The sequence below is a fragment of the Maniola hyperantus genome, chromosome 6, assembly GCF_902806685.2.
Source record: "Maniola hyperantus chromosome 6, iAphHyp1.2, whole genome shotgun sequence".
NCBI lineage: Eukaryota > Metazoa > Arthropoda > Insecta > Lepidoptera > Nymphalidae > Maniola > Maniola hyperantus.
Window position 1 is genome coordinate 16536347 of NC_048541.1, and position 27082 is coordinate 16563428.

At 39.7% G+C, this 27082-nt stretch overlaps 2 protein-coding genes across 18 annotated transcripts in view; both read left to right on the forward strand.

Annotated features, from left to right (window-relative positions):
• The window catches only part of ATP8A (ATPase phospholipid transporting 8A1), an 87729-nt gene extending 78580 nt beyond the window's left edge, over positions 1-9149 (forward strand). For 7 of the 17 annotated variants that reach the window (XM_069499357.1, XM_069499356.1, XM_069499358.1 and 4 more), the window contains 2 exons: positions 569-660; positions 2266-9149. In XM_069499357.1, coding sequence (XP_069355458.1) covers positions 569-660; positions 2266-2526 — 353 coding nt within the window. In that variant the 3' untranslated portion in view covers positions 2527-9149. The remainder of the gene's footprint in view (positions 1-568; positions 661-2265) is intronic. The other 10 variants (XM_069499360.1, XM_069499361.1, XM_069499364.1 and 7 more) reach the window with 4 other exon arrangements.
• A 5358-nt stretch (positions 9150-14507) lies between these two features.
• LOC117983323 (phosphatidylcholine:ceramide cholinephosphotransferase 2-like) overlaps positions 14508-27082 on the forward strand; it is a 106678-nt gene continuing 94103 nt past the window's right edge. Inside the window, exon 1 of the mRNA XM_069499384.1 lies at positions 14508-15064. Coding sequence (XP_069355485.1) covers positions 14944-15064 — 121 coding nt within the window. The 5' untranslated portion in view covers positions 14508-14943. The remainder of the gene's footprint in view (positions 15065-27082) is intronic.

Consider the following 27082-nt stretch of genomic DNA (forward strand, 5'->3'; position numbering starts at 1 on the left):
TGTTACAGACGAATACTCACCGTCCGTCACGATTATTTACTGTTACCATAGATACTCCATGCGTATATGCGGAGAGCAATCGTCATTGGCTGAATTTATGGTACAATTCAATTCGAGGCATAACTCCTGTAATTCCATAATTATTGTTTTTTTACGTATCTATATTAATTGTATTACGTGTTACGTTTACGATTCTATATACTATTTTTTTACTTTTTATTATATTAATCGTTACTGTCGATGAGTGTTTCTCATTATAATGCTATACGTCATATTGGGGAACCTCTTGACCTAACGAGTCTACTTTATCATGTCCCACTTTCAATATACTTGATAACATGAAGATATTCCAATTTTAATATAAGTATACAGTATACAGTATAATAAATATTATTAATGTCAACTGGAATAGAAATGAATGGATAAAGGAGTGAAGTTTACACAAGATGTCCCCCAAAGTTACCTAGTACCTAAGAGGTCGATAAAAGGATTGGGTCGCGGGTCGGGTCGTTCCCACTTGTGCATTCTGATTGGATAACATTCGGTCGTCCCGCGCTCTGTATGGCAGCCTCACGGAGACCGCGCGGCTGTTGCACAACGTCCGCAACGTGTTCGGGCGCCGCTCCGCCGCGCGCGCCACCACCGAGCTCGAGCTGTCACGTAAGTGTCACTGCACCACCACGCTGACGCGTAAGCACACTGGGCTCCCCACGGAATCGTGCAGTGTACCGCACCGCAGGTACCGCACGTGCTCTGTGAAATAATACTTAAGTGTACCATTCCATCGAGGATATGTAAGGTGCGCAAGCGAGGTATGTGTGTAAAATCAATAGGATGGCTTCATTTATTCATAGCACCGAAGAACATGATGGTAAACCCCTGTCCTTCGTACAGTAGTAGTTTCTATGCCCTCCCATCTTTGGCCTTCACTCGAATTATCTTTCACTTCAGCCTCAATTGGTCGCTGGTCTCCTTTCGATTGTAACGAAAAGTTACTGTGCAGCGTTGCCTTATTCCCTACGTAAAACGTCCTCATTCATCGCCATCGTCTTAAAGCAATTTAGAAATTGTCTTAAAGCTAAACTCATTTAAAGAAGTTTGACGAGTTGGTGGAATAAATGGAGTTTCATTTTTGATTCTTCAGGCCTCAAAATAACCTTAATGTACTTTGTTAAAAAGCCAGCTATACACGACTCGTATTGGTTGGTAAATGGCATCACACAGATACCCCTCGCTCTGCATTCTTGCTCATCCCTGATAGAAAGGCAGTTATTCGAGATACTAGCAAATTCAAACTGCTAGCATGTGTATTGAATTTCTGCTAGTGGCTTGCATGTTACAATATCAAGAGATCTGAAGCCATTACGATTTTTACAGGATTCAAAAAAGATTATTGCTTTCTTACTGGCAATTCCCATACCGTTTCTAGAATTTAGCATAATTTGGACTCAAAATGATGCACGTAATTTGTGAATTTGCCAGTGCCATGCCAAGGCCTTATTACTCTGTTCACTTGCATCAAGACCTGGCCTTTGACATTGCACGATTCTGTGGAGACCTAAATCTTCACTTTTTATTCCCAAAGCGAAACTGCAAAACTGGATTACCGAGGTATCACATCGCTAATTTTAATATTAAAGTCAAAGCTTGTGTATCTGTAGTACACCTGAGTGTTTAGTGCACAGTAAAATATCACTATTTTCTTAATTTGGTCCCGTCTGCTAAATAAATAATAATTAATTACTTATGAAACATCAATATGTATTACAAGATTTTCGTTTTCATTTTACATGTCCATTTTGATCCAAAGTTTATCATAAATGTTTGAGTCTCTTTAAAATGCAAATTGTTCTTGAAAAAATAATGGAACCCAGTTCAATTCTTCTTCTGTGTTATTTTAAAGGACGTCTGCAGCTCTATTGTGCTTACTCTCAGGTATATTTAAAGTATAGTTTAGTTAACACAAACAGCAATAGCATTTACAGAGTAGTCCACATCAGACCGGGTACCTTACTCATATGCGAGCTATAACTGTCCCACGTCAAAATAATCGTATCTTGTACGGTTCGCGAACATTTCGTAAAAGTCGTCCGACTATAAGAATCTGCTGATTTTCAAAGTTAGACGGTCATTCTCAACGGTCACTCGCGTCACTATTTTTGACTTAAAAAGTTCAGGATAGTTTAGAACGGTCATAGCTCATATATGTTTTGTGTTTTAACATAGTTCCCACATTATTTATTAATTGGTTGTTATGTGATGTAGATGGATTCGCATTCTCTCAAGAGGAGGGCGCAAGCGTGTCGCAGGCGGACGTCATCCGCGCGTACGACACCAGCCAGCCGCGGCCGCGCTCCTGAGCTGACCCGAGCCCGTGCGAGCTCTTCACGATTTGCTGAGCCCACGGAAACAGACCCATGCCGTGTGGAGGCAATGGAAACTCGCCGCGCTCGGCGTTCAAACACTCTCTTGTATAATGCACCTACAACTATTATTATTACACTCGTAGCGAAGTTGATAATATGAAAACCTAACGTAAGCAGAAATGTCAGAACTCTAAGGGCCGACGCATACGTACAGAAGGAGTAGAGTGGAGGCGGGTTGTTTTTAATAACAACTTAGGATAAGTCCAAATTGCGAATTTTCACCGTGCGATTATATTTGCATTGCAGAATTCTGTGACATTATAGAAATTGTATGGTGCCGCACGCACTCGCGAAAAACGGCTTTATAAAATTATCATGACAGAATTCTGCCGGCGAAATTTGAAGGACCCACGTCGCATAGTGGCACGCCTGAACGTACAAGGAGCCACCGTCCGTCGAAGTTACTCTAAGTAAATAAAGCTTAGTTTGAGTTGTTATCTATCAAGCAAAGCTCCACTCTCCTCTGCCAGTGTATCTTATGCCTTAGAATCTCTTCAAATTGAATCGTATCGCATCACATGCGACGTCGTGGTACAATTTGTAGGCTACCTAAAAGTGGCCCAATTATTTTTCAAAGTACAAAATGTTTTTTCAGGCACTCGTGCTAGTCTGTATATTTTAGGTTTTTTTATGTCAACGAACCAATGACCTGCATAAATTATTTTTTGAGGAACTGTCGAGTGCGATAACTAATTACTTAAATAGAATTAAGAAAAAATATTTTGGTCACATTTTATCGAATCAGTGAATTTTATGAAATTATACATTTTAAATAATTAGGGCAGGCTTGGTGCAAAGTGTATGTGTTTAAGCTTACAACCCATTACTGAGGTTTTTTTAAACATTGAAATCGCTTACTACTACAAGGTTCTTTAGTTCCCGGTTGGCCAAAGAAAGTTTTCTATACTCGCCTATTCGGTTAGATGTAGTGAGCGATGACCTTTATTCTTATTATGAAAATAATGTTTAACGTTATTCAACGTCGCTTTAAGTATTTTTTTTTAATTTTATAGTCTTAATATTTATTTATTTATAATCAATAATTTTAAATTTATGACTGAGTTAAGTTTTTACATTAATCAAATCGATAAATCGTGTGACCTACTATAACAACTATTGTGAGGGTAAGTCCGCACTACGTTTCACCGCACGGTTTTTCCCGCTAAGTTCAGTGTCGTCTCGTAGATTTATGGAAATTGAGTGCATGCAGTTTAATACAATTTCAAGCGGTGATATTTTGCAATGTGGGCTTAGTCTTTTGTCTATTTAATTTTTTATATTGTTGTTAATATTTTTATGAATTGAAATAACTTAATATTTCATATAAAATAACCTAATTAAATTAACATCTATTATTATTTTTAAACACGACCAAAAAATGTGATTTTTTATGAAATTTTGGCACTTATTTGGCCAAAGATCGCAAAGTATAAGTATTAACAATTTTTTTTCAATTTTATCATTAAGTAATATTATTAAAAGTACAATAATAACTACAAATTATGCAATACCAATAATAATGAGGCTGCAATAAGTTTGATATTTTCTTACTTTTATGTATTCTTCTCAAGCCTAATAATATAAGCTTAGCTTATAAATGTTCACATTGGGTATTTTTGTGAGGTCATTAATTTGCGCATTTTAATTGATTTATAGTATTTAGGTAGTTCTTAAACAAGTGTAGATATTAATTTAATAATATTCTCTAACATTATTGAACAAGGATAACAAAGTTAAAAATAATTTCAATTGAGTTCTTGTCAAGTATTGTTGGTAGGACTGCAAGGATACTCAATATATTAAGTGCGGGGCATTTTAAGCTTTTGTCAAGCATTTTGCAACTGTGCAAAGATTATCTTTAGGGCGCCTCCAAATTTGCCGCAAAGTGCCGCGCGGATGCACTTTGTAAATCCATATAAATAGAATCGCGCGATTGCAGCGCTACACCCGCGCTGCGTCCGCGCGGCACTTCGCGGCAAAGAAGATGCCCTTAAAGTGCGTTTGTAGAAATGGGCATTATGTATTGCTACTTTCAAATCGTTTTCACTTGATGAAATTTTTTTTCTTCACAGTGATTTCACTGGTTTTTCACGAAAAGTAATTTATAAGAATAATCGTTTGCTACACCAACTTTTATTACGAATTATAATCAAGAACGAAAGCGTTGATATTTCAGTGTTGATTTTTTATGGAAAGTGAATTTTCGCACTTACAATCGTTTTTAAATAATTTTTTTAATCAATTATTATTTTATTTAGCCCGCTTCAATTTATATTGGTTATCAAATTTATTTTAGACTGCATTATTATTTACCACCAGGGCACCAGGGCACCAGGGCACCAGGGGACCAGGGGAAATCTGATTCATGGGCTAACTTGTATGTTGATTTTAAAAAATAGTAAAAATAAAATATTATGACTTGATTTGAGTGTTCACGCATGGCGTGGTGTGAGTTAGGACCAGAGTTAGAAAAAAACCTTTTTTGTTTAAAACCAACCCTAGTTAAGACATCAACATAATATACGGTACATCCTTAGTTCTGTATTCTGAGACCCGCTATCAAGTATTATTATAGCTTCTTATAGGGTACTATATTATGTATTGCGATTTCAATTTCTATATTCGAGTATTGGTACAGGTGTTCTATTTCACGAATACCGTTTGGCTAGGTTTGTGTGAGTGTGAGTACACTTTGACAGTTAGGAGCGCGACGCGACGCACACATATGCATTAACGCTTATCGGTATACTCATTTTTTTATCGCTGGGAAATGTGTTTTTGGCTGCGACGCCAGCCAACTGGAGAGAAGGTATGTGGGACTCGCCGACCGAGAGGCGACCGGAATACCCACCAAAACCCAACGCGCTCCTGCGCGTCGCCTGGTGACCGGGTCTCGGGAACACCGAAGCAATCAACCGCGATCCAGCTAGCGAGGCGGACCGTCCACCGAGGACCCACTCACGAGGTCTCCGCTCCCTCCCTCGCCTCGTCCATACACTGACTACCACAACCGAGGCTGAGCGGTCATTGTCAAATAGAACATAATAAATAGAATATAATAAATAGAAGAATTAGTTTCACTGTTATAGAATTATTATTGTAGATACTATTCTGTAGTATTTGTTGAATTCCTTGTTATTATAATAACCTATACAATTTGTAGACAAAAATTATAAATTTTTGGCTATTTGTTTAAAAAACGAAGTTAACTTAAAGCTTTGCTAAATTAACTACTTACTTAGTTTTAAAATAACATCGTTTTATACAAGTACTTACCAGAGTAAGTACCTACTTATACTTATAAAAATATTTTTACAAGCCCAATGTAAAAATAGATTCACTAAAATAATTTGAAATGTTAACGAAATAAGAAATTTTTACTACTTCTATATTTATTTTGAATTCTGTGGGGTTGCCCATTCGGCAGCATTTAGCTTGTTTAAAAATGTCGTGCTAGAACTGTGTCATACCTTTAAGCTGATGATGCAAATAACTATTTTGTTGTTACCGTTAAGTGTGTAGAGAAACTAAATGTACAATATTGTCTAGCGAGCCTACCGCTGCAGGAAATCATATTCAGAGATAAGAGCACGAATTTATACTTCAATATTGTAATCATCGGCACCAGTTCAATCATTAACTATCATTAGGACGTGTTTAGAAGTTCCCTAGTTAGAACTAGTCCTATAAAGCCTCTTTTGCACGAAGATAGTTACTCGCCTTCTTTGTATCAGTTATAATTATGCATGATATAATTTTTAACCAAATTCATAGAAGGAGAAGGTTCTCAATTCAGCGCATATTTTTTTTAAACCCATCGTTTAAAACAGTAACGTAATTGACGGACAGACAACGCACGGCCTAAATCGGGGGGTTTCTCTTTAACTAAATATATTCTGTTGAAATGGTAGGTACCTATTAGTAAAATGGAAGAAAAAGTTATTATTAACGAATTTTTAACTTTTGTTCAAAATAAGATCGATGTTATGACGAGCTCAGCATTGTTCAAATATGTCTACTTTAATGTCGAATTTATTTCAAGTGGTGATGTTGAATGCCTTGGTGTCAGAAGGCGTTAAATTCATTTAAAGAAACTGATCCAGCGTGACAAGTGACAACCTACACTAGTAGTTCAAGTAGCCTATTACACAGAACGTAAAATGGAAGTCTGTATTTTGTAGCAGAGGCGAGAAACTTTCTTCGTGTGCCTAACGAGGTTTAAATCATTGTCCCAAATTTTATACATTTTCCAATGAAGCTTTACTTTTTCTTCAAACTATCACTGAAACTAAGTGTATTTTATTATAAAAATGGACGCACTTTTGGACTGCATTTCACACTTGTTTACTAACACGCACTGTCCCTTTCCTTTATTACGGATACGGAAGGAGACGCCAATAAAACATGCTGTTAATTTCGAATATAATTTGAATGAAATCTTAGTCCAAAATCGCGGCCAATATGTTTACTTGGTCTTGAGTGTAAGTTTTGAAGTAAACAAACGCATTATATAAATTTTGAGAACGCACTCGCCATATTTGCGCTATGTGTCAACTGTCATGTCAGAACTAAAATCCTACTTTTGACATGAAAGTTGACTCATAGAGCAAATATGGCGAGTGGGTTCTCAAAATATATGCACTGTAGTATAGTTGGCGTCGAGCTGTTCATTGTGTGTGGACGAAGCGACATTATTTTGCATTTACACACGCAAAAACAGATTATTGCCAACAATTGAATTACGTTTGATTACTTCAAACTTCGGCTATTTCTGGATTCGTCGGTGCGGCATTTACATGCTGGTCTGAAACGATACCGCGTTGTTTTCCTCTAATAATAAAATAATGTCCTCCCGATCTTTCGGCGGACGACGCGGACATCTGGACAAGTGGGTTCACAGACATCGGCACACTTCCAATTCCCTCAATCTCATAGACCGATGGGGCAGAAATCTGACACGACCGGGGAGAGGTCAGGAGCAGGACGGTCGGCTTTACGTGCTCTTCGAGTAATTCTTCTGCTACTCTTCAATAAAAATAAAAATAAACTGTGGTGAACACCGCCACCAGTAGGTACTAAGAATTCCTTAACAGTAAAATCCAATACGTAACTATTTTTAGCTCAATCCGAGAATTGAACCAGTAGTTAATAACGCTTTCGGTACCGATGACACGGATAGTGGATACGGCGTCGATGCCGCACCGACAGACCGGCGCACCGCCTCACTCGAGGCTGGGAATAATTGTGATATCTGTATAACTTGCAAAGTGAATCTTTCAGAGTCTTTACAAAGTGTCGACTGCTAGCGGGTTTTGTAAGATGTGTTACTGATGTTTATCACATAATATACCTCTAACAGTTTATTATTGTTAACTGTTAATTAACTAAGATTATTTGGGCGATTGTCGGAACACGGTGAAACCGTCGATATAAATGACAAGATATGGTCAAGCGAACAAAATTTTTCACGGTTTAGAAACCAAATAAATCAGCGCCACCTCTTAGATACTAATGAACGACCCGTTTGAAATCCAGACGTCACCGAGGTTGCATATTGGTTCATAATTAATTAAAAACGTATCTTCTTTTTTTACACATTTAAATATCGTATAGGCTTCAACAATATAACTTATATACTTATATCTGATTCAAATCTTGCGATGATTTGATATTTCTTTATTTTACCGACTCTGGCACACAACTATCACAAAATTATGGTGAACATGGGACGGACGATCCAGGTTGATGCACTTGTTATGTTAGGTTTGACAAAACTGTTACAATCTCTATGGTAATTATTAGAGAATAGAAAACAGGATAAATGTGTAATGTAAGCTGATCGTTGTGTCATTGTAATCTTGCGCTGCATGCATCAACTCTGCATTCCGAACCGGTTGTACAGTCGTAGTCGTACGCGACAGGTCGAGATGGCAATCGGGCTGGGGACGCCCCGCACACCCACATAGCCCCCGCGCTAGTCCAGTGCGGGGTGTCCCCCCGCCTCATACCCCGATTGCTTTCTCGATTAGTCGCGCACTGTACCTACCTAAGTAGGTGCCTACCTACTTCAAAAAATTCCGGATTTATTTATTTCATGTAAGTACTTGGAACAACTAGTGTCTCTTGCTACGTCTGTGACTCTACCACCGCTGGTTCGGAATACAGATTCTACTGAGAAGAGCCGGCAAGAAACTCAGCAGCTGCTCTTTCCGAATAGTAAAAAAGTTACAATATTAGGTAAATATAGGTAAGTATAATTATAAATTACTTTATTACATAGTAAACAATATAATACAATTGACTGAATGATTGCGTGATTAATGGTATATGACGTAGTAGTTTTACACTGGAGGTCCTAACACCTAAAACGCTTAAAATCTAGCCACGTGGGACCAAAGGGACCGTAGGGGATAGAGCTAGTCATCAGAATGTACTGGGTTGTCACAGTGCTTTAAGTCCCGCAAATTGCTAATGCGCGTGGCCGCCATTTTAGTGACGTCAGCACTAGACTGAAGTTTCGAGCTGATGGTATGTATATTTTTATTTCGGCTGACGTCAAGATAACGTCATTTCGATGCTAATGAGACATGGTTCCAGCGCAATAGCAATTTGCGGGACTTATACCCGACTGTATATCGGCGTGTTCCGACCTCGCCTCCTACATAATATTGTAAGCAAAGATGTGAATGTAACAGAAAATATATGATTTGTTCTCGTTCTTTACGTTTTGTTTCATTTTGCTGCCTTTTGCTAACCCATTCGCTATAGTCCGTACAAAATGACTTCTCACGCGCCATTTTAACTCTATGGGTCAACTGTCATGTCAAAAGTACAGCGGCGCGATTGCGGGAGAATGACGGCTACTCACGATCGCAATCATCTCTGATTGGTTAACGTTCGCTCACTATTGGCTACAATGCATTGTTGCAACAAGAATCGCACAAATTCAGCCAATCAGAACAATTGAGATTGTGATAATGATTGATGCAGGTTTTAGACAATCGCCCTACGGTTCACCTTTAAAATAAGGACTAAAATCGTAATTTTGACATGACGATTGACATACAAAGTCAAAATGCCGCGTGGAAGTCATTTTGTACGCATAATACACTCAATGATTGCAGTGTAGCAATTCTACAGAGCGGCAAATGAAAGTGTACCGACAATACAAATGATTGCAGTCACCACTCGCCAGCGATCTAAAATATTCAGCTGTTTGTTTCTTAAAATATGACTATCAATTTTATGAGATAAAATACATAGATAAATATACCTACCTATCTACTACGACAAAGGTAAAATTTACCCATTCTTAAATTGACACAGCTGGGAATTGAATCTGCGATGGCTTATACGTATAGTACTACAACAGCAAATACCTACATTTCGCCAACGACAAAACTTCATTCGAACATACAAAGATTTTCAAAAGTAATGCAACCGGGACTGAACATGCCTATAATTGGAAAAATGTTGGAAACTTCGTCATCAACAAAATCGTTTTCCCAAATAGGAAATTGCTTAACGTAGGTAGAGCGGATACTTCCACAGTGATGTAATAAAATCAACGCAGTAGGTATGAGATCACAAATTAACAAATTACCTATTACACTTTGATTCACCAAAACAGCATCGAGCAAAACCTCCATCGCTGGATGTTAAATTAATTAGACTCATTAATATCACTAATTAGCCACATTGTGCTTTGTTATGGGTAGATAGTAGATAAAGATGCCTGCGCGTAACGCAACAGCGCAAGGTAATTTCTCACTTCCGTAAATTCAACAAACAATCAACGATCCGGCTCGAAGGACCAAAGTAAGTACATACCCTTTTTATAAATGTTTTTGTTTGTTGGTTTGTCCTTCAATAACGGTGCAACGGATTGACGTGATTTTTTGCATGGGTATAGATAAAGACCTGGAGACTGGAGAGTGACATAGGCATTCCCACGGGATTTTTAAAACCCTCATTCCACGCGGACGAAGTCGCGGGCATCAGCTAGTATCTAATATAAATAAATAAATTTTTATTTCAGGCATAAGTACACCCATAATTGTGTGTTAGTACAGAAACAATTCCTTAACCTATGTTAGTACCTAAGGTAACTGATACAAATAAGGCCTACCTTATTTAAATAGTTGATTACAAAATAAATATAGGTGTGTATCAAAAAAGCTTCAATAAATTAATATTAGATGTTTATTAATATCAAATTAATGGAGTAAAACATTAGCAATATCTAATAAAATGAAGACAAAATCAACAATACAAAAACCTTAGCTAGTGGCCATAATAAGTTACATCTACCAAATAAGGCCTGTAAACTTTAAACTCATAAAATCTTGTTAAAAATCTATTTATTTAAAAAAATATTACTTTACAGCCTTTATTTACCTTCTATCTTTTGATAACTAAGCTTTTTATTACAGTAAATAAACATTTATAAACACAGATGGCTTGTCAGACTTAAGCTCTCATATTAACAATAATATGAATAAACTATTTAAAAAAATATTGTCACTCGTAATTAAATAAATAAAGCACATATTCTGTAAAAAAACCGATTTTTTAACCAAAAAAAATAAAAAAATATAGGCCTTATTAAATTGCACTGCTGTATACAAGGCACTAAACTGCCGCTGCAGGCTGCTAAGCTTTCTTCCGATCAAGTAGCACGTTTAGGAGCCTTTTTAGATTTAGTTATTCGTAGTACTTTGAGAGCTAGACATCAAAATGCGTATTAAAATGCGGGATTTATATTAAGGCCTAGGGTTACAATTAAGGCCTAGGGCCTTATTCGGTACCGTACCAGATAAAATATAAAGTTCCATAATTCGTTCCATTATTCAAAATGATGAAAATGAAAGCAATAATTATCTAATATAATGGCTAAGGTATTATAACTACTTATTATTAGTTTATATAAAATGTCAATATAAAACCTAATAACTTGCCTTGTTATTACGAAAATTTTATAGTGCGCCGCGGAAAACCCGACTTCCACAAAGAAGGTGTCGCAACAAGCTCAGGGAATAGGCGCAGGGCGCCTGAGCAGTTCGTACCTAATCATAGGGCCGTAGTATGTATGTGCGTGAAGAATCTTTTATGTTACATTTATTTAACCGGGTTTTCGGGAGAGTAGGCCTTTTTCGAGCATAGGCCTTATTTGTATCAAGTACCTTATTTATTACTAGCTTAAACTTAACTTAACAACTAATTCTACTAAAATTAAAACTAATCCTATTTATAATGCCCGAGGGGGTCTCTTTGCACCTATGTGCGCACCACTCCAGCACCTCCAGAGAGGGCTATCCAACTTCGTGGACAATGTATAACACTCAAATATAGAATAGAATATAATGTTTTTTTATTCATGTAAACTTTTTAAAAGTGCTTATGAATAGTCAGGTTTAATTTACCACTGGTTCGGAACGCCGTTCCTACCGAGATACTCCATACTCCAGTGATCCGTATTGTTATGTAATTACGGATATATCTATCAAATACTTAAGCTACCTAGTTACTAGATTTTTCCGCGATTTCGTCGTAGATATTTAGTGGGAGTCTGAGAAAATCACAGATTAGATACCTAATGAAGAAAACCCTACATGCAAAATGTCGTTTCTAAAGTCTAGCTAAGCTAGACCCAGCGGTCTAGACTAGGTCTAGCGGAGGTTAGAATTGAGGAGCTGTCATAGAAAACGTGTTTTAGATAAAGATACTTTTTAATATTCCGTAACCGAAGAGTGCCAACAGGACCCTCTTACATACTAAGCTTCGTTATCTGTCCATCCGTCTGTTTGTCAGCGGGCAGTATCTCGCGAGCCATAGTAGGTAAAGTTACAGAATGTGTAGGTATCTATTTCTATTTCCGCTATAACAACAACGTACTTAATAAAAAAATTAAATTGCTGCAATGAAAGTAAAAAATAAATAAAAAGTGTTATTTCTTGTACGACAGGTAGCTACGGTACGGAACTCTTCGTGTGCTAGTCCGACTCGCACTTGGCTGATTTTTTTGATGTTTCGTTTTTGCCGGAAACCAATATTACAGTTCAGTGAAACGATTTTTCGACTTCGTTGCGCGAGACTTGTTTAAGTTGTAAAAAATAATAAAATATATTAGAATAGGCTACTTGTCAATTTTTTTAAGTTGGTCTTAAATGGTTAATATTTGTCCTATTATATCAAAAAAATTAACACTATATTTTTTTGCGCCCTAAAAACCGTAAAACTTTAATTTAAAAAAATATTTTTCTTAGACAGGTGAAAACACTGTCGGCCATGTTTGGCCGATAGATTATCTGTGCTCTGACGTCATGCATTTGTAAACAACAGTATAACCACAGGGTTAGGGTTAGGGTGTTTTCACCTGTCTAAGAAAAATATTTTTTTAAATTAAAGTTTTACGGTTTTTAGGGCGCAAAAAAATATAGTGTTAATTTTTTTGATATAATAGGACAAATATTAACCATTTAAGACCAACTTAAAAAAATTGTCAAGTAGCCTATTAGTTTTGCACGATCTAAATCAGATGGAAACTGTAAACAAACCGACCAAGTAGGAATAGGTATAAACAATACCTACCTACGTCCTACGTGCTACGCACACACCCAAGAATTGCAAACAAACAGTCTACCTACGAGCCACGAGCTACGAGTAGGTAGGATTAGGAAGTTCCATTTGATTAAGTATTATGTATAGAGACATAATTACTGGATCTGAAAAACTAGCCTATAAGGTAACTTAATATTTTTAGGGTTCCGTACCCAAAGGGTAAAACAGGACCCTATTACTAAGACTCCGCTGTCCGTCCATTAGTCACCAGGCTGTATCTTATGAGTCAGGAACCGTGATAGTTAGACAGTTGAAATTTTCACAGATTTCTGTTGCCGCTATAACAACAAATACTACTAAACAGAATAAAATAAATACTTATTTAAGGGGGCTCGCATACCACAAATTTTTAGTTGACTCGTTGTTATATATAACTAGATGATGCCCGTGACTTCGTCCCCGTGGATTTAGGTTTTTGAAAATCCCGTGGGAACTCTTTGATTTTCCGGGATAAAAAGTAAAGCCTGTCCTTCCCCGGGATGCAAGCTATCGCTGTACCAAATTTCGGTAAAATCGGTCGAACGTGAAAGGCTAGCAGACAGACAGACAGAAGGACAGACAGACAGACACACTCTCATTTATAATATTAATATGGATGGTACGGAATCCTTCGTGCGCGAGTCCGACTCGCACTTGGCCGGTTTTTTTATCATACCAGTTCGTAAAAACTTGGCAAGTCTATACATACCAATTTTGATGAAGGTTAAATCACATTTATGATTTAGGTAATATGAAACCTACCTACACGCCTCCAACGAAATTTTCTATGACGTCACTAGGCTGGTAACGGCTGAAGCGTCTCACTCTTGAAAGAATTATTCATTCAAGCTCCCTAGACAAAAAAAAAATACAATTTAGAACTGATACCCTAATTAATCCCGCCGGGAATCGAACTCAGGACCTCCCAGTGATAGCGAAAACCATTGCGCCAAAGTGGTCTTAAACGTAAGAACATAAGACATATGTTACCTAATTATGTATCCTTAATGAATAAAATTTCATGTAGGTAGTCTGTGCCACTTATGAAATTCAAGAGTCAAGACTTTACCATCGCGTCGCGTCGATTCGAAAAACAACTTCTACTGAGAGCCGGCAAGAAACTCGGCAGTTGCTCTTTTTTAAAAACAAAATATTACATTATGTAAATATAGATAGAATACATAACCAACTATTGCCAAAGAGTAAGGATGATAGGTTATTGCTCTACATAATATATGGACCTACTGTGCACACTACTTATGGGTATCACACTACCTTGTAGGCTGCTGATGATCGTCACAACCTGATATGATCGCAGGCTTCCGCGCCTAACCTACCTTTAACCTAGCTACGCACTCGGTAGCATCGTTATCACCTTATCAAGTTATCAGTGAGGTAAGGCAAGGTGCGGCAGCCTTCGCGGCGCGCCTCCACGGCCGGCCAGCCGCCAGTGCTCCGCAGTGCCTTAGCAGCGGTAGACGACGGGTGCCTTACGTGCTGGCCAATTTACAATCGAATTTTCCGCGAAATCCAACACGATTTCTGAAGTTTAATGCATACGAAAATTTCAATTCTGTGGAATTGTGGCGTATTCCCGGTTAATGTTACAAGTGCCTTACCTATCGGAAACAATTTGCACACCTAATTTAGAGACTTTTTGAAGTTTAACGTGTGGTTTCGCGCCTTTTTCACTCGTTTGAAGTGCTAACGAGTTTTTCCGAACTGATATAAGAAGTGCCTTACAAAGTGAACTATTTTCATCAAATTATTAACAAAACTATTTGGAAAAATAACGGCTCTAGTTCTCCAAAAGATCGACGCTTTTTATCGACTTTGTTGGAACTAAGGTTGCCACAATTTTGTCTTCGGACCTAGGTGTTTGGTATTACTTAGTGCAAGTAGTGTAAAGTGCAGGCGGATGGGATGTGGTGATGCCCAGGGAGCGATGGCTCGGTCGCCGAGGAGGCTAGCGGCGCAGCGCAGGAGTCGCAGTGGCTCGCGGGAGCTGGCCCGGCTGAAGACTCAGCTAAATGGAAAAGGTTAGTGGAACCTCTTGATTTTATAGTTTTAGCGAGTTATGAACGCAATTGTTTTTCCTTTTCCATATTTTGACAGGGAGGTCTCCCTGGCGCAGTTGTGAGCGCTGTGGTATTAAGTGAGGGGTCCTGGATTTGATTTCCGGCAGAGGCAAGTTGAGAATTTATAATTCTATCTAAATTGTCTCTGGTCTGTTCTGGTTTCGGAGGACGTGACTCCTATCTACTACGTGGTATAGTTACCACACCACCGGCAATGGCCTGCCGGGGTTATCGTTCCGGTACGATGTCGTGTAGAATGGAAGACGTGAAAAATAAGGGGTACTGATTTAATAAAACTGTCTTATACCTATGTAAGTACTTAGTTACATTTACCTGTTAAACTAAGTAAAAGGTTTAGTATGACCTACAGATTTACCTACCTAAGTAAATATTACATCCTACAATGAATGCTTACCTAATACTATTAGTTTGTAAATCAACGTAATCTAAATGACTTATTTATATTGTGTAGTTTACGTGCAACAAACATTTGTATTCTCTGCTCGGCGTAGTGGTGTAGTGGTGTAGTGGTGTAGGCAGCTATCCAGTAATAGATCAATTGTATTTGTTTACTGATAGTAGGTTCTATATGTTGCTACTCCGTCAATAATAACGGCTTCGTAATACAATTTAAATGATCTTCGACGTGAATACTTACATTCTATTGTTTTACGCTGGAATGTTACTCGTATAACTAACTATTACACATTAGTTTATTATTAGTTTATTACAACAAATACAACATTACATTACATTAGTGTAGTATAATTATTATGAACTGCATTGAAATTTGAAATTATTAAAGTAGCTCTTCTTACCAGTTTCTTCATGCAAACGTATTTACGTCTATTATTATGTTTTTAAGGTGTTTTTTTTATTGCATAGCCGTTTAAGTTTATATTAATTTTTCCTCGACGAGAAACGGTTGAAATTCAAACATGTTTCGGCAGATTTAATTCGGCGAATTATTACTAGTTACTAGTTACTTAAGTATAATATCTCGTTCGTGTTTATGAGTCCTAGACATTTAAAAAAATGGAATGAATCATGGCATCGCGCAAAACTCGTTTAGTAGAAAAACTTAGGTGCCTAGCAGATAGGTATGCCATGTAGCGACTAGATAACAGGTTCACGTCCGGTACCTAGGTACCATGTCGTATGGTTATCTACCTACAAGGTATGTGCCCGTTGCCCGCATATGGTTCAAAATATGTATGTAAAAGGTAATTCACAGAAATACCTAGTTATAGCTTATAGGTATTCAGGTAACCTGACATTTCCACTAAAATAAGAGTTTCATCAAAGCAATTTTTAATGTTTTGTACCTATTAGGTGTGTAGGTATGTAGGTAGGTATGACCGACTGAACTCAATTGTTTGTCGGAGCAAGCCCGACTGGGAGCTGGTTACAAGAACGCCGGGTGTGGCAAATTTCTTCAGCATTCTGACGTTCAGCCATGGACCGTTATCATACAATCGACTTTCTAAATGACAAGGTTGCATGAAAACTTTCAGTTCAACGTCTTGTTTTTTTAAAGAGCAAGTGCCAAGTTTCTTGTCGGCTCTTCGCAGTAGAATTTGCTTTCCGAGCCGTAGTCTCAATATGCTGTCTTACATGAAATGAATAAATACATTTCGTTTCAATTCATTTCATTTCATTTTGATGACGATTATGACCTATTCAGCTAGGACTGTTTGTGACTTTTAGGTCATCCGAGTTGCGAATCTGAGTCAGCGAATGTGAAGTGATTGAGTGTCAATTGGCTGGGACATTTAACTACAATGGTGGTCATCCTAGTCGGAATTTGCGAATGGTTTAATTGCCGTCTGGGTCACAGGTGTCCCCGATACTGGGACGCAGGCGGCGGGGTCACGATGTCAAGGCGAGGTCGCGTTTATGGGTTATTAGCAGTAACCCGCTTCAAATAGCAGATTTGTTTTACTTTTGAACTTACTAATGAATTAATGATAAGTACCTGCCTGTGTAGTTTTACAGAGAATTCCAGATAGTTATTATGTATAAGTATAGCACATAGCTGAGTGTCTCCTGCAGTAGTGGAGCGGTGCGGGAGGGTGACAGTTGCCACAAGTTGACGAATCGCTGAGCTCTCGCGTCACGTCATCGCGCCTTCCCGCACGGCTCCGCTCGCGCTACCGCAGGAACCTATTCAGTTACAGCACGCGGCAGAAAGTAATGTACATCGGCCTTTAGAATTATATTCCGGCTTTGTAGAGCGTTGTCTGTCACTCATACCTATATGACGTTTTGTCGGTCTCAATGACAGGGACAAATCACTCTACAAGTCTGCTATCTCCTTCTAAATATACATTACTTTCGGCCGCGTACTATAAGCGCTATGCCTGTAAAGTGTAGACCTACAGGCATTTAAATCCTGTACGCTGTACAATACATATAACATTAAATGCTTGTGTATAACACGCCTACCTACCTCGGTGGACTGAGGCGGTCACAAGAACACCATGGTATGTGGAAATTCCTTCGACGTAAGTTCAAATCAAAGTTTACGTACCTAATGCAAATCTGAATGAGCGAGCGTGAAGTGATTGAGTGTCAAGGCTAGATTGGTGCCTGGTGGTCATCCTAGACCGAATCGGAGAACGGCTTAGTTACCGTCTGGGTCACAGGTGTCCCCAGTCCTGCCCCGCGGGGTCACCATGTCAAGGCGAGGTCGCATTTCCAGTTGACTGCCAATCACGTCATATTGTGAGTTTGATATTTCAAAGCTGACGTGACTTTCCGTTTTGGTTTTTTGTGATGTTATGTAATATTGCGGTTTGCAGCTAAACTGACCATGGGGGAGTTAATAAGCTTTGTCCTATCAAATATCAGTACCCTTATTATAAATTCGAAAATGTTGGTTTGTCATTCAATCACGTCGCAACGGATTGACGTGATTTTTTGCGTGGGTATAGATATAGACCTGGAAAGTGACATAGGCTACTTTTTATCCCGGAAAATCAAAGAGTTCCCACGGGATTAAAAATCCTAATTGCACGCGGATGAAGTCGCGGGGGGTAAGGGAGCGTGCCACCACCCAGCGCTCTCACAGTCATCCCCACCTGCACGCGGTGCCCCCTGCTGGACTACTGACGAGGCTCTGGGACCGACAAATGGCGGTATAACCATTCGAGCTGGCTAGACTGGATAAATGGCACAGGCCGGTGTCGGGCAGCAGCGACACCGGTGCGACCAGTCTAGCCCTGCGATGACCAACACGCCTGCCCAGCGCGGTCATTATGGGCAATACCTCGTACGGAAGACGACACAAGGCCAAGGCCCCTAGTCCTCGGCGGCCCCGCTATTCCTGACTCTGGCAGCTGTTATGGTAACGGCCGGGCAGGGGGTGCGAAGAATCTCCGGAAGAGTAGAGTATTCTAGATACTTAGTAGGTAAGTAAATCTTAGTACCTATTGGAAAGTAGCGGGAGTAGAAGTAAGATTTTGTTTTGTATTTCACTACAGCTATTCATATTGCGACGGTGCCAAACATTCGTAACCTAAATTAGGGCTACGGATTTAATAAAGACTGCCATATGGGTAGGTACTTCCAGTTCCAGGCATACAACGCATACGACTTCCATTATATGGGTTGCATTGTCATTTGTTGGTTGACAAATATGACAATGTACCTACAATGATTTAAAGCAGTTAAGCTCAAAGGCTAACTTGTTAAATAATAAAGGAAATAGTTTACTTTTCTCTGGAGCCGTACCATTAGAGTTATTTATATCTAACTAGAGGATGCCCGCGATATTTTCGTCCGCGTGGATTTAAGTTTTTTAAAATTCCGTGTGAACTCTTTGAATTTCCGGGATAAAAAGTAACCTAGGTATGTCGGTTCCCGGGATATAAGCTAACTCTGTAACAAATTTCATCAAAATCGGTTAAACTGTTGGGCCGTGAAAAGCTAGCAGACAGACACACTTTCGCATTAACACTATTAAGTATGGATTGATATATAATAGGTATATCAAGTAGGTTACCTATTACAAAAACAAAGTTAATTAGCTATATCATATCACTTCCTAATGCTCTTTTGATTGAAGTCATTTAAATAACTACTAGCTGATGCCCGCGACTTCGTACGCGTGGATTTAGGTTTTTAAAAATCCTGTGGGAACTTTTCAATTTTCCGGGATTAAAAGTAGCCTATGTCCTTCCTCGGGATGCAAGCTATCTCTGTACCAAATTTCGTCAAAATCGGTTGAACGGTTGAGCCGTGAAAAGCTAGCAGACAGACAGACAGACAGACAGACAGACACACTTTTGCATTTATAATATTAGTATGGATTAAGTTACATACTTACATAGGTTTTGTACTTGTTACGTAATCGCAATAATGTTTTCAATCAGTCAGACAAGCGCGCGCCAACCTCCCCTCCAGGTCTTTGTCTATGCGGCTATAATACCCCTGCAAAAAATCACGTCAATCCGTTGCTCCGTTGCAACGTGATTGATAGACAAACCAATAAGCTAACAGACCAACAAACAAACATACTTTCGCATTTATAATATGGGTATTGATTTCCAAAATGCCCTTATATAACCGGAACCTACCAAATTATAACTCTGGCGCACTCACCACTGCGCCAGAGAGGTCCAAATAAAGCAGGAAAACCTATTATCCCATTTGGGCATGTGCAAACTGCAAACAATTGAGCTCAGCCGGTTATACACATCCTAATATCCTTACCTACGTACCAGCCTCCATGTTGCAAAAAGCGCAACTCAATATTTGATTTATTAGCTCATAAATACAAGCCACACTCTCGCGAATGTTTTACGGTTTGTTTTGTTTGGTTGCTCAAACAGCATTGACCTCAATCGGCTTCGTGGCAGACGCCAGACGCCAGGCAACAGACGACGGCCGGTGACTCTCGTCACTGTGCGAACTACCTACATTCTAAATTAAGTAGGTATTATATGTAGGCAATTTCCTAAATATGTCAAGAATCAAAATTCTACCACCGATTGGAAATACGATTCGACTGAGGGAAAACCGACAAAACGTCAAAAAGCAACATGTTACAAAAGCTAAGAAGCTAGGTCCCTTTATCGTTGATATAAAATATCAGCTCTCGTGTCGGCAGCTGAATGCAAAGCTTCTATGCTCTTAGTGCTAGTTACTTTGAATAACTATACTTGCTTTGAAAGATAGTGGGTGCGAAGAATCTCCGGCAGACATTCCGCTGCCAACCACGACGAATGGATGGATCCAAGACATGGTCGCTGACTATGAGCCTCATAAGAAAGCAGCTCTCTCTGTCACCCGCTGAGTGTTTCTGTCAGTATCACGTCACTCAGCAGGCGATGGCGAGAGCTACGCTTGGAATTTTTCTCTAGGTGATTATCTCAGAAATGAGGAGATTCGTAGAAGAACTAGAGTAAACCGACATAACTCAGGGGATTGCGAAGCTGAAGTGGCAATGGGCAGAGCACATAGTTTGAAAACCCGATGGATATTGGGGTCCCAACCTTGGGAAGGTGCTGGAATAGCGACCTCGCACCGAAAAGCGCAGCGTTGCAAGACTCCCCACTAGGATCTAGGTGGACATACCATATCAAACCAGTCGCAGGGAGCCGCTGGACTCACGAGGCGCAACACCGTGGCGTGTGGAAGTCCCTACAAGACACCTGACGTCTAGCTGTGGACGTCTAACGATTGAGGATATACATCTGTGTTGTGACGCAAAAATATAGGGTAATGTTGTAATGGTTCGATAGGTATACCCCTACGGCGCTCTTGTTCAGGTGACCCCTAAAAACATTCAACGTCCCAGATCTTCCCGGGCTGCCCGTTAATCTTAGGTTAATCCAACCTCATAGCATTGACACTTGACACCATAAGTCATGATGCAATATCGTAGGACGTATTTCAATATGTTTAGTAGTTGACACTAATAATAATCAGTCATTGAACTACGAGCGATCAGATAAATGTCCCAATGACCATAGTACATCATAGTTTGGTAAAATTGCATAATGCAGCTCACCGACTGTCAGCAGCTAACGGCATGTTATTACGTCGCTTATTGCTTTCACTCTCCGTGTCGATGCGCTGACCGCCCGTGAACACTGTCCAAACAAAGGGTCAAGCGAGTAGTGTGCATGTCGCAGGAAAACGATATAAACTGAGAGTTCGCCATATCCCTCAGAGATATGGTCATACCCTCCACTCAAAATCCTAGCGGTGGTACCGTCCGCGTCAAATATAAGGCGTCTCTGATATGGTCATACCCCGCGAGAGGTTAAAACGACAACTCAATTAGAAAATTTCACTAAACAAAATATCGCTACACTAATTAATTATAAATGCGAAAGTGTGTTTTTTTGTTTGTTTATTGGTTTGTCTTTCAATCACGTCGCAATGGAGCAACAAATTGACGTGATTTTTTGTATGGGTATGGTTAAAGACCTGACATAGGCTACTTTTCATTCCGGAAAATGAAAGAGTTCCCACGGGATATTTAATGAGAGCGAGGCAATAGAGAGTCAATCTGTGTTTGCGGTCTCCGATAAGGTAGTTTCCGACCTCCGTTGAGATTGGTTGTCATCGCCCAAATTGATGGGTTCCCAACGAGTCGCACCCAATTGTGTAACAGTGTGACTCGTTGGGAATTTAACGGAAAAAAAATCCCATCGAGTCCCACCCACAGTACATTCACAAAGTATGACTCGTTGAGAATCCTAATTGTTACAAAAGTTGCAACTAGTTACAGTGTGCCTCGATGGGAAAAAAATCCCGTTAGAAAAAAAATTTATACGTGATCAAATCATAAGTGCAAAGATTTACATAAGTACCTACCTATTGCCTCTTTATGACCTTACGTAGAATAGAATAGAAAACAATATTTTAAAAGGTTAAGTATACCTAAAGTTTCTCCGGTGGTTCTTATAAAATAAATTGAATTCAATTAAATCTTATCGCCTTGCCTTATCCAATATGTAGGTAAAGTATCTACCTATGCTATAATAGCACCATTATATAAATACATTATGATACGGCACATAAGCGCTATCTTTATGACGCGCAGAAGGTTTCACTGACGTCTAAATAATGCAGTTTTGGTTTACGTACCTACCTACCAACTATACCTATTATATCCCCACTATTTACCCGATTTATATGAAATTTGGTACAGAGGTAGCTTGCATCCCGGAAATTGACATAGGCAACTTTTTACCCCGGAAAATTCAAGAGTTCTCCCGGGATTTTTAAAAATCTAAATCTACGCGGACCAAGTCGCGGGCTTCCTCTAGTAGGAATATATATTTTCACGTGACAGACATTTTTCAAAAAAAATCTTCTAACATGAATATACCTAGGAATATACCTAGATCTAAAATACCATTCCATAAAACATAGGTATTTGCTTCGAAAGTGTGTCTGCGTATAACTTTTAACTGTCCAACCACTGAGCACTTTCTATCACGTAAATCAAACAGTTGGTTGGTACAAAACATATACAAAACATGGTAAGTAGATCTGCTACTTTTTATTCGGAAACTTAAACAGTTCCCACGGGATTTCAAAACTTAAGTCCATGATCCACGTGGATGAACTCGCGGACAAGAGCTAAGTACCTAGTAAGTAAATACGTAGGTTTACTTAGGTACTTATAATAATTTATTTTATAACAACCGGGAATAGAACACGGAGCTTTGTTCCGCGCGCTGTGTTTACATACGGGAGTATAATGGTCTTCAAATTATTTAACAAGAAAGTCGTATGAAAATGAAAGCTATAAAAAGTGAACGTTAACAATGTGATTATAACAGATTCGCGCAAACATCACGCGCCGTCACAGATCACCGCCGAGGTTGCCTACCTATACCTAACCTACTCTACTCAGTACTCACACGAGTTTTCAGGTTTACAGCTTTATATAAACTTCGTCCGCGTGGAATTAGGTTTTTAAAAATCCCGTAGGAACTCTTTGATTTTCCGGGATAAAAAGTCACTCTCCGTCTTTATCCATACCCATGCAAAAAATCACGTCAAACCAACAAACCAACAAACACACTTTCGCATTTATAATAAGGGTACTGCTCTTTAGTAAGTACAAAAACCACTAAGTACACTGAATGAGACAAAATATCCGCAATTCGAAAACATGGAGTCATGTTTCTAAAAATGTATATTAATTGTACTGTTCCAACTTTGATCAAAATAGATCTCGTAGCACCAAAAATAATAGCTAAACTAGGATTTCTCGGCAAGGATTGAAGAAAAGCTAAGAAATTTATTTAAATAAAAACAGTAGTAGATATTTTTATAACATAAGTAGTATTGCATTAAATGGTGCATTCCTGCCCGGTCAATGTCAGTGCATATGGCACAGGGTCGCGATGGATGCTCCACAGTCCACACACGTGGCGCTGACAGGCACAGATTAAACATATAGCACCTAAGTAGATGACAGGCCACGGTCTACGATCCATCAATACAGAGAGTCCGCGACAGGTTGAGATGGCAATCGCGGTAAGAGGCGGGGGGACGTCCCCGCACACCAGAACATCTCCCGCGCTCGCCCGCACCGGGTAAGCGCCGGGGTTGTGCGGGTGTGTGGGGCGTCTACTCCTCGATTGCCATCTCGACCTGTCGCGTACTATACCTACTTATTTCCATAACGCCATCTGCGGTTTCATCGACTTTGCGGTTAAAAATAATTATTATGTCATCAACTGCATGGAAAAACAAACTAAGTCATAGGAGGCCGAAGTCTTCGGCTTCCCAATCGGACGACCTCCTCGGCGCAGTGGTAAGTGCTGTGGTCTTGTTAGTGGGAGGTCCCGGGTTCGATTCCCGGCAGGGGGCTGGAATTTTATAATTTCTAAACTGATCAGGGTCTGGTGGGAGGCTTCGGCCATGGCTAGTTACCACCCTACTGGCAAAGCCGTGCCGCCAAGCGATTAAGCGTACGATGCCGTGTAAAAACCAAAGGGTTTAATAAAAACTGTCATACTCCTTCCAGGTTAGTCCGCTTCCATCTTAGACTGCATCATCACTTACCACCAGGTGAGATTGCAGTCAAGGGCTAACTTGTATCGGAATAAAACAAAAATGGAGTTCAATACCTTATTCCGAAAATTCTCATGAATTCAATTGGATTGTGCTGGGCTAAACTAATGTATCCTGACACGCGTAGGATAAACCCGTTTAATCTAGAATTTAAACTATAAGTTTGGCCTGAAATCGGGTTTGGCCGGTAACGTATAGATTTCTAAGCAGCCCAGGTCTTCATACTTGTGCCACCTTGTGCTTTATATAAGCACAAGGTGGCAAAACATAATCATTTTGTCACGTTCTAATAAGCGATCTCGCTCTAACAGTAAGTGTCACAATAGGGGCTAGGGCTACTTCTAATAGTCCTTGTTCTGAATGTTGTCTATTTATCTACCTACACCTCTCTGGGTGTTCGTGCATAATACCAGGGCCAGGGTTGTTGCAGATGCCAATATTTTGACATTTTGACGGATTCGGATAATTAGAAGTTCACACCCGCGGATACAGATGCCTGAATTAATGCGAATGTTCCGTATAATTTGCGGATGCGGATGCGAATATCCGTAACACCCCTGTTGGGTACCATTGTACACTTTTTAATTGGTCAATAAGCGAACGTAGATATTATAACCAACTTATAGCAAACGCGCGAGGCACGCATCACTCCGGCTCCTTCCAATTCTTTTACATGCAGTTAGGTAGGTACTTGTTGCAAATATGTATTAGCATCCGCAAAAGCTTCGCATTAATTGGTGCCGATGCGGATGTCTGAATTAATGTGAATGTTCCGCATTTGCGGATGCGGATGCGAATATTCGTAACATCTCTGATTGGTACCTACACACTGTCCTCTCATACTGCGCGAGAAACAAAAGATACCTTGACTGATTAACTTTCCGTGTGCAAGAATAATTAGTATTCATCCCCGTCATCGTGATGAAATAAAGATATTATTATCATAAAAACTCAGTGCCCAATATTTGAAAATAAAGACGTGACGAAGAGTAAAGACTAATTTAACTAAGTAGGTAAGCTAAGACCTTACTACGAATCTAGGACTGGGAATACCTATTGTTAGAATTTCCTGTTAGGTGCCAACATGACTTTAATGTTATTGCAATGGGGAAATCTTACATATTGTAACAACACCTATTTTGAAACGTGGAACATCGAAATTAGAAGCAATATTATGATATTAATTAAGCAAAATACCGTAGGTTTCTTTAGGTTTAGGTACTTAGTACCTATAGCTGCAACAAACACTCAGCCGTACGGCGTACCCCGCCCGCTTTCATTTCGAATCTTATTTCGCTTCTTGTTTTGAAATTACAGACAGACACTTAAATCAACCATCAGTAAGCGTAACATGTTACCTATTCTGTATAAATAATTTGACTTTGACTTTGACTTTGAGTGGCTGTGATACACTTGAAACAGACGGAAAGGAGTCAGGCATATAATAAGGGTTCCTCGATTTAAGTACTACGACACCCTAAAAAAGCTCTACGAGTCTACGAAGGGCTTCTACGAGTATCTCTACTTGTGAAAACACGGTCGACTCTGATCTTTCTTTTAATTTAGAGGTGTATTGCGCTTCTCAACCACACAAAACTGTATGGGATGATGCAGCCTCAGGCGGAGCGCGCCTGCCGATAGACGGTGCCTATTCACTCTTCCTTTGAAGGTACCAATACTATAGCTAGCACGGATAACAAGAGCACGAAGAGCGGGGGGACGTCCTGCACGCCCGCACGTCACCCGTGCTGTCCCGCAGCAGGATAGCGCGGGGGCTGTGCGGGTTCGGGGGGCGTTCCCACCCCAATCGCAGTCTCGACCTGACGCGGACTATAGCAGTGCGTATTAGAAACGAGGAAGCAAATCGCTCAGTACGGGGTTCGTGAAATTTCCACTATGTAGGTATGCAGACCTTGGCAATACCTCGCAGTTGGACAGGAAAGTGGTCAGGGGGGTACTTGGTCGCACTCTACGAAATAGGTAGGTACCTAAATCCTGCGGTATATCATCAGCTGATGATGCAACCTTGAATGAACTCGCGAAAATACACTAATTGGATCAGTTATGTAAATTACGTCAGAGCTTATATTATACCCTCAGCTAAAGACAGGCGCGCCGCTGTCCACATGACCGGCGCGCCCTTCCGCCCGCCCTATCCGCCCTATCGCCGCCTTATCGCCCGCCGGCCGGCTAGCCCGAAATAGAGACACTTCCTGACTCGCTGACTGATTCGTGCCGACTACAATATCGTTAGCAGTGAATACCAAACGGAGTTTAAATATAAATTTACTACCTACGTATTTAAATTGATCTAGTATAATTAATCCAAAAATATTTACTTCATTTGGAACGCTGCTTTATTAGAGGCGTAATTTGAAGGTATAGTACGTTGCCATCTCGACCTGTACTGTAGCTAGGCCTATAAGTATGAGAAGTCGAGTGACTTGAGTTTAGCTGGCATAAACCAAATCAATCCGTTTGTTGTGATTCCACCACTGCACTGCACTCGTAGGACGAAGCCTCATTTATTACGAATTTGTCTGTATACAGTAATAGTCCTTGTTCTGAATCTGATTATAATGGCGATATTTAATCATTAAAGCCACCATCACACCACCATTGATGGATGATGATGAATAAATTGAGTCTTACAGGAGGCGCCCTTAGGACGACGTTGGCTATAAGGGCTCAAACCCAAACTTCTGTTTGGCCAGCAGCGCCAGCAGTATAACACAGTTCAAAAGTAAAAAAAATCTACTTACCAATTGCGGATTGGCGGACTTTACCTTTGAGAGTATTATGAAAAATTCTCTGGCAAATTTCCTCACAATGTTTCCTTCACCGTTCAACCAAGGGATATTAAATTCTTAAAACGCTTTCTCTTAAAGTTATAGAGGTGCGTATCCGGGACCCGGGAGCGTGGGGGCTGTGCGGGGC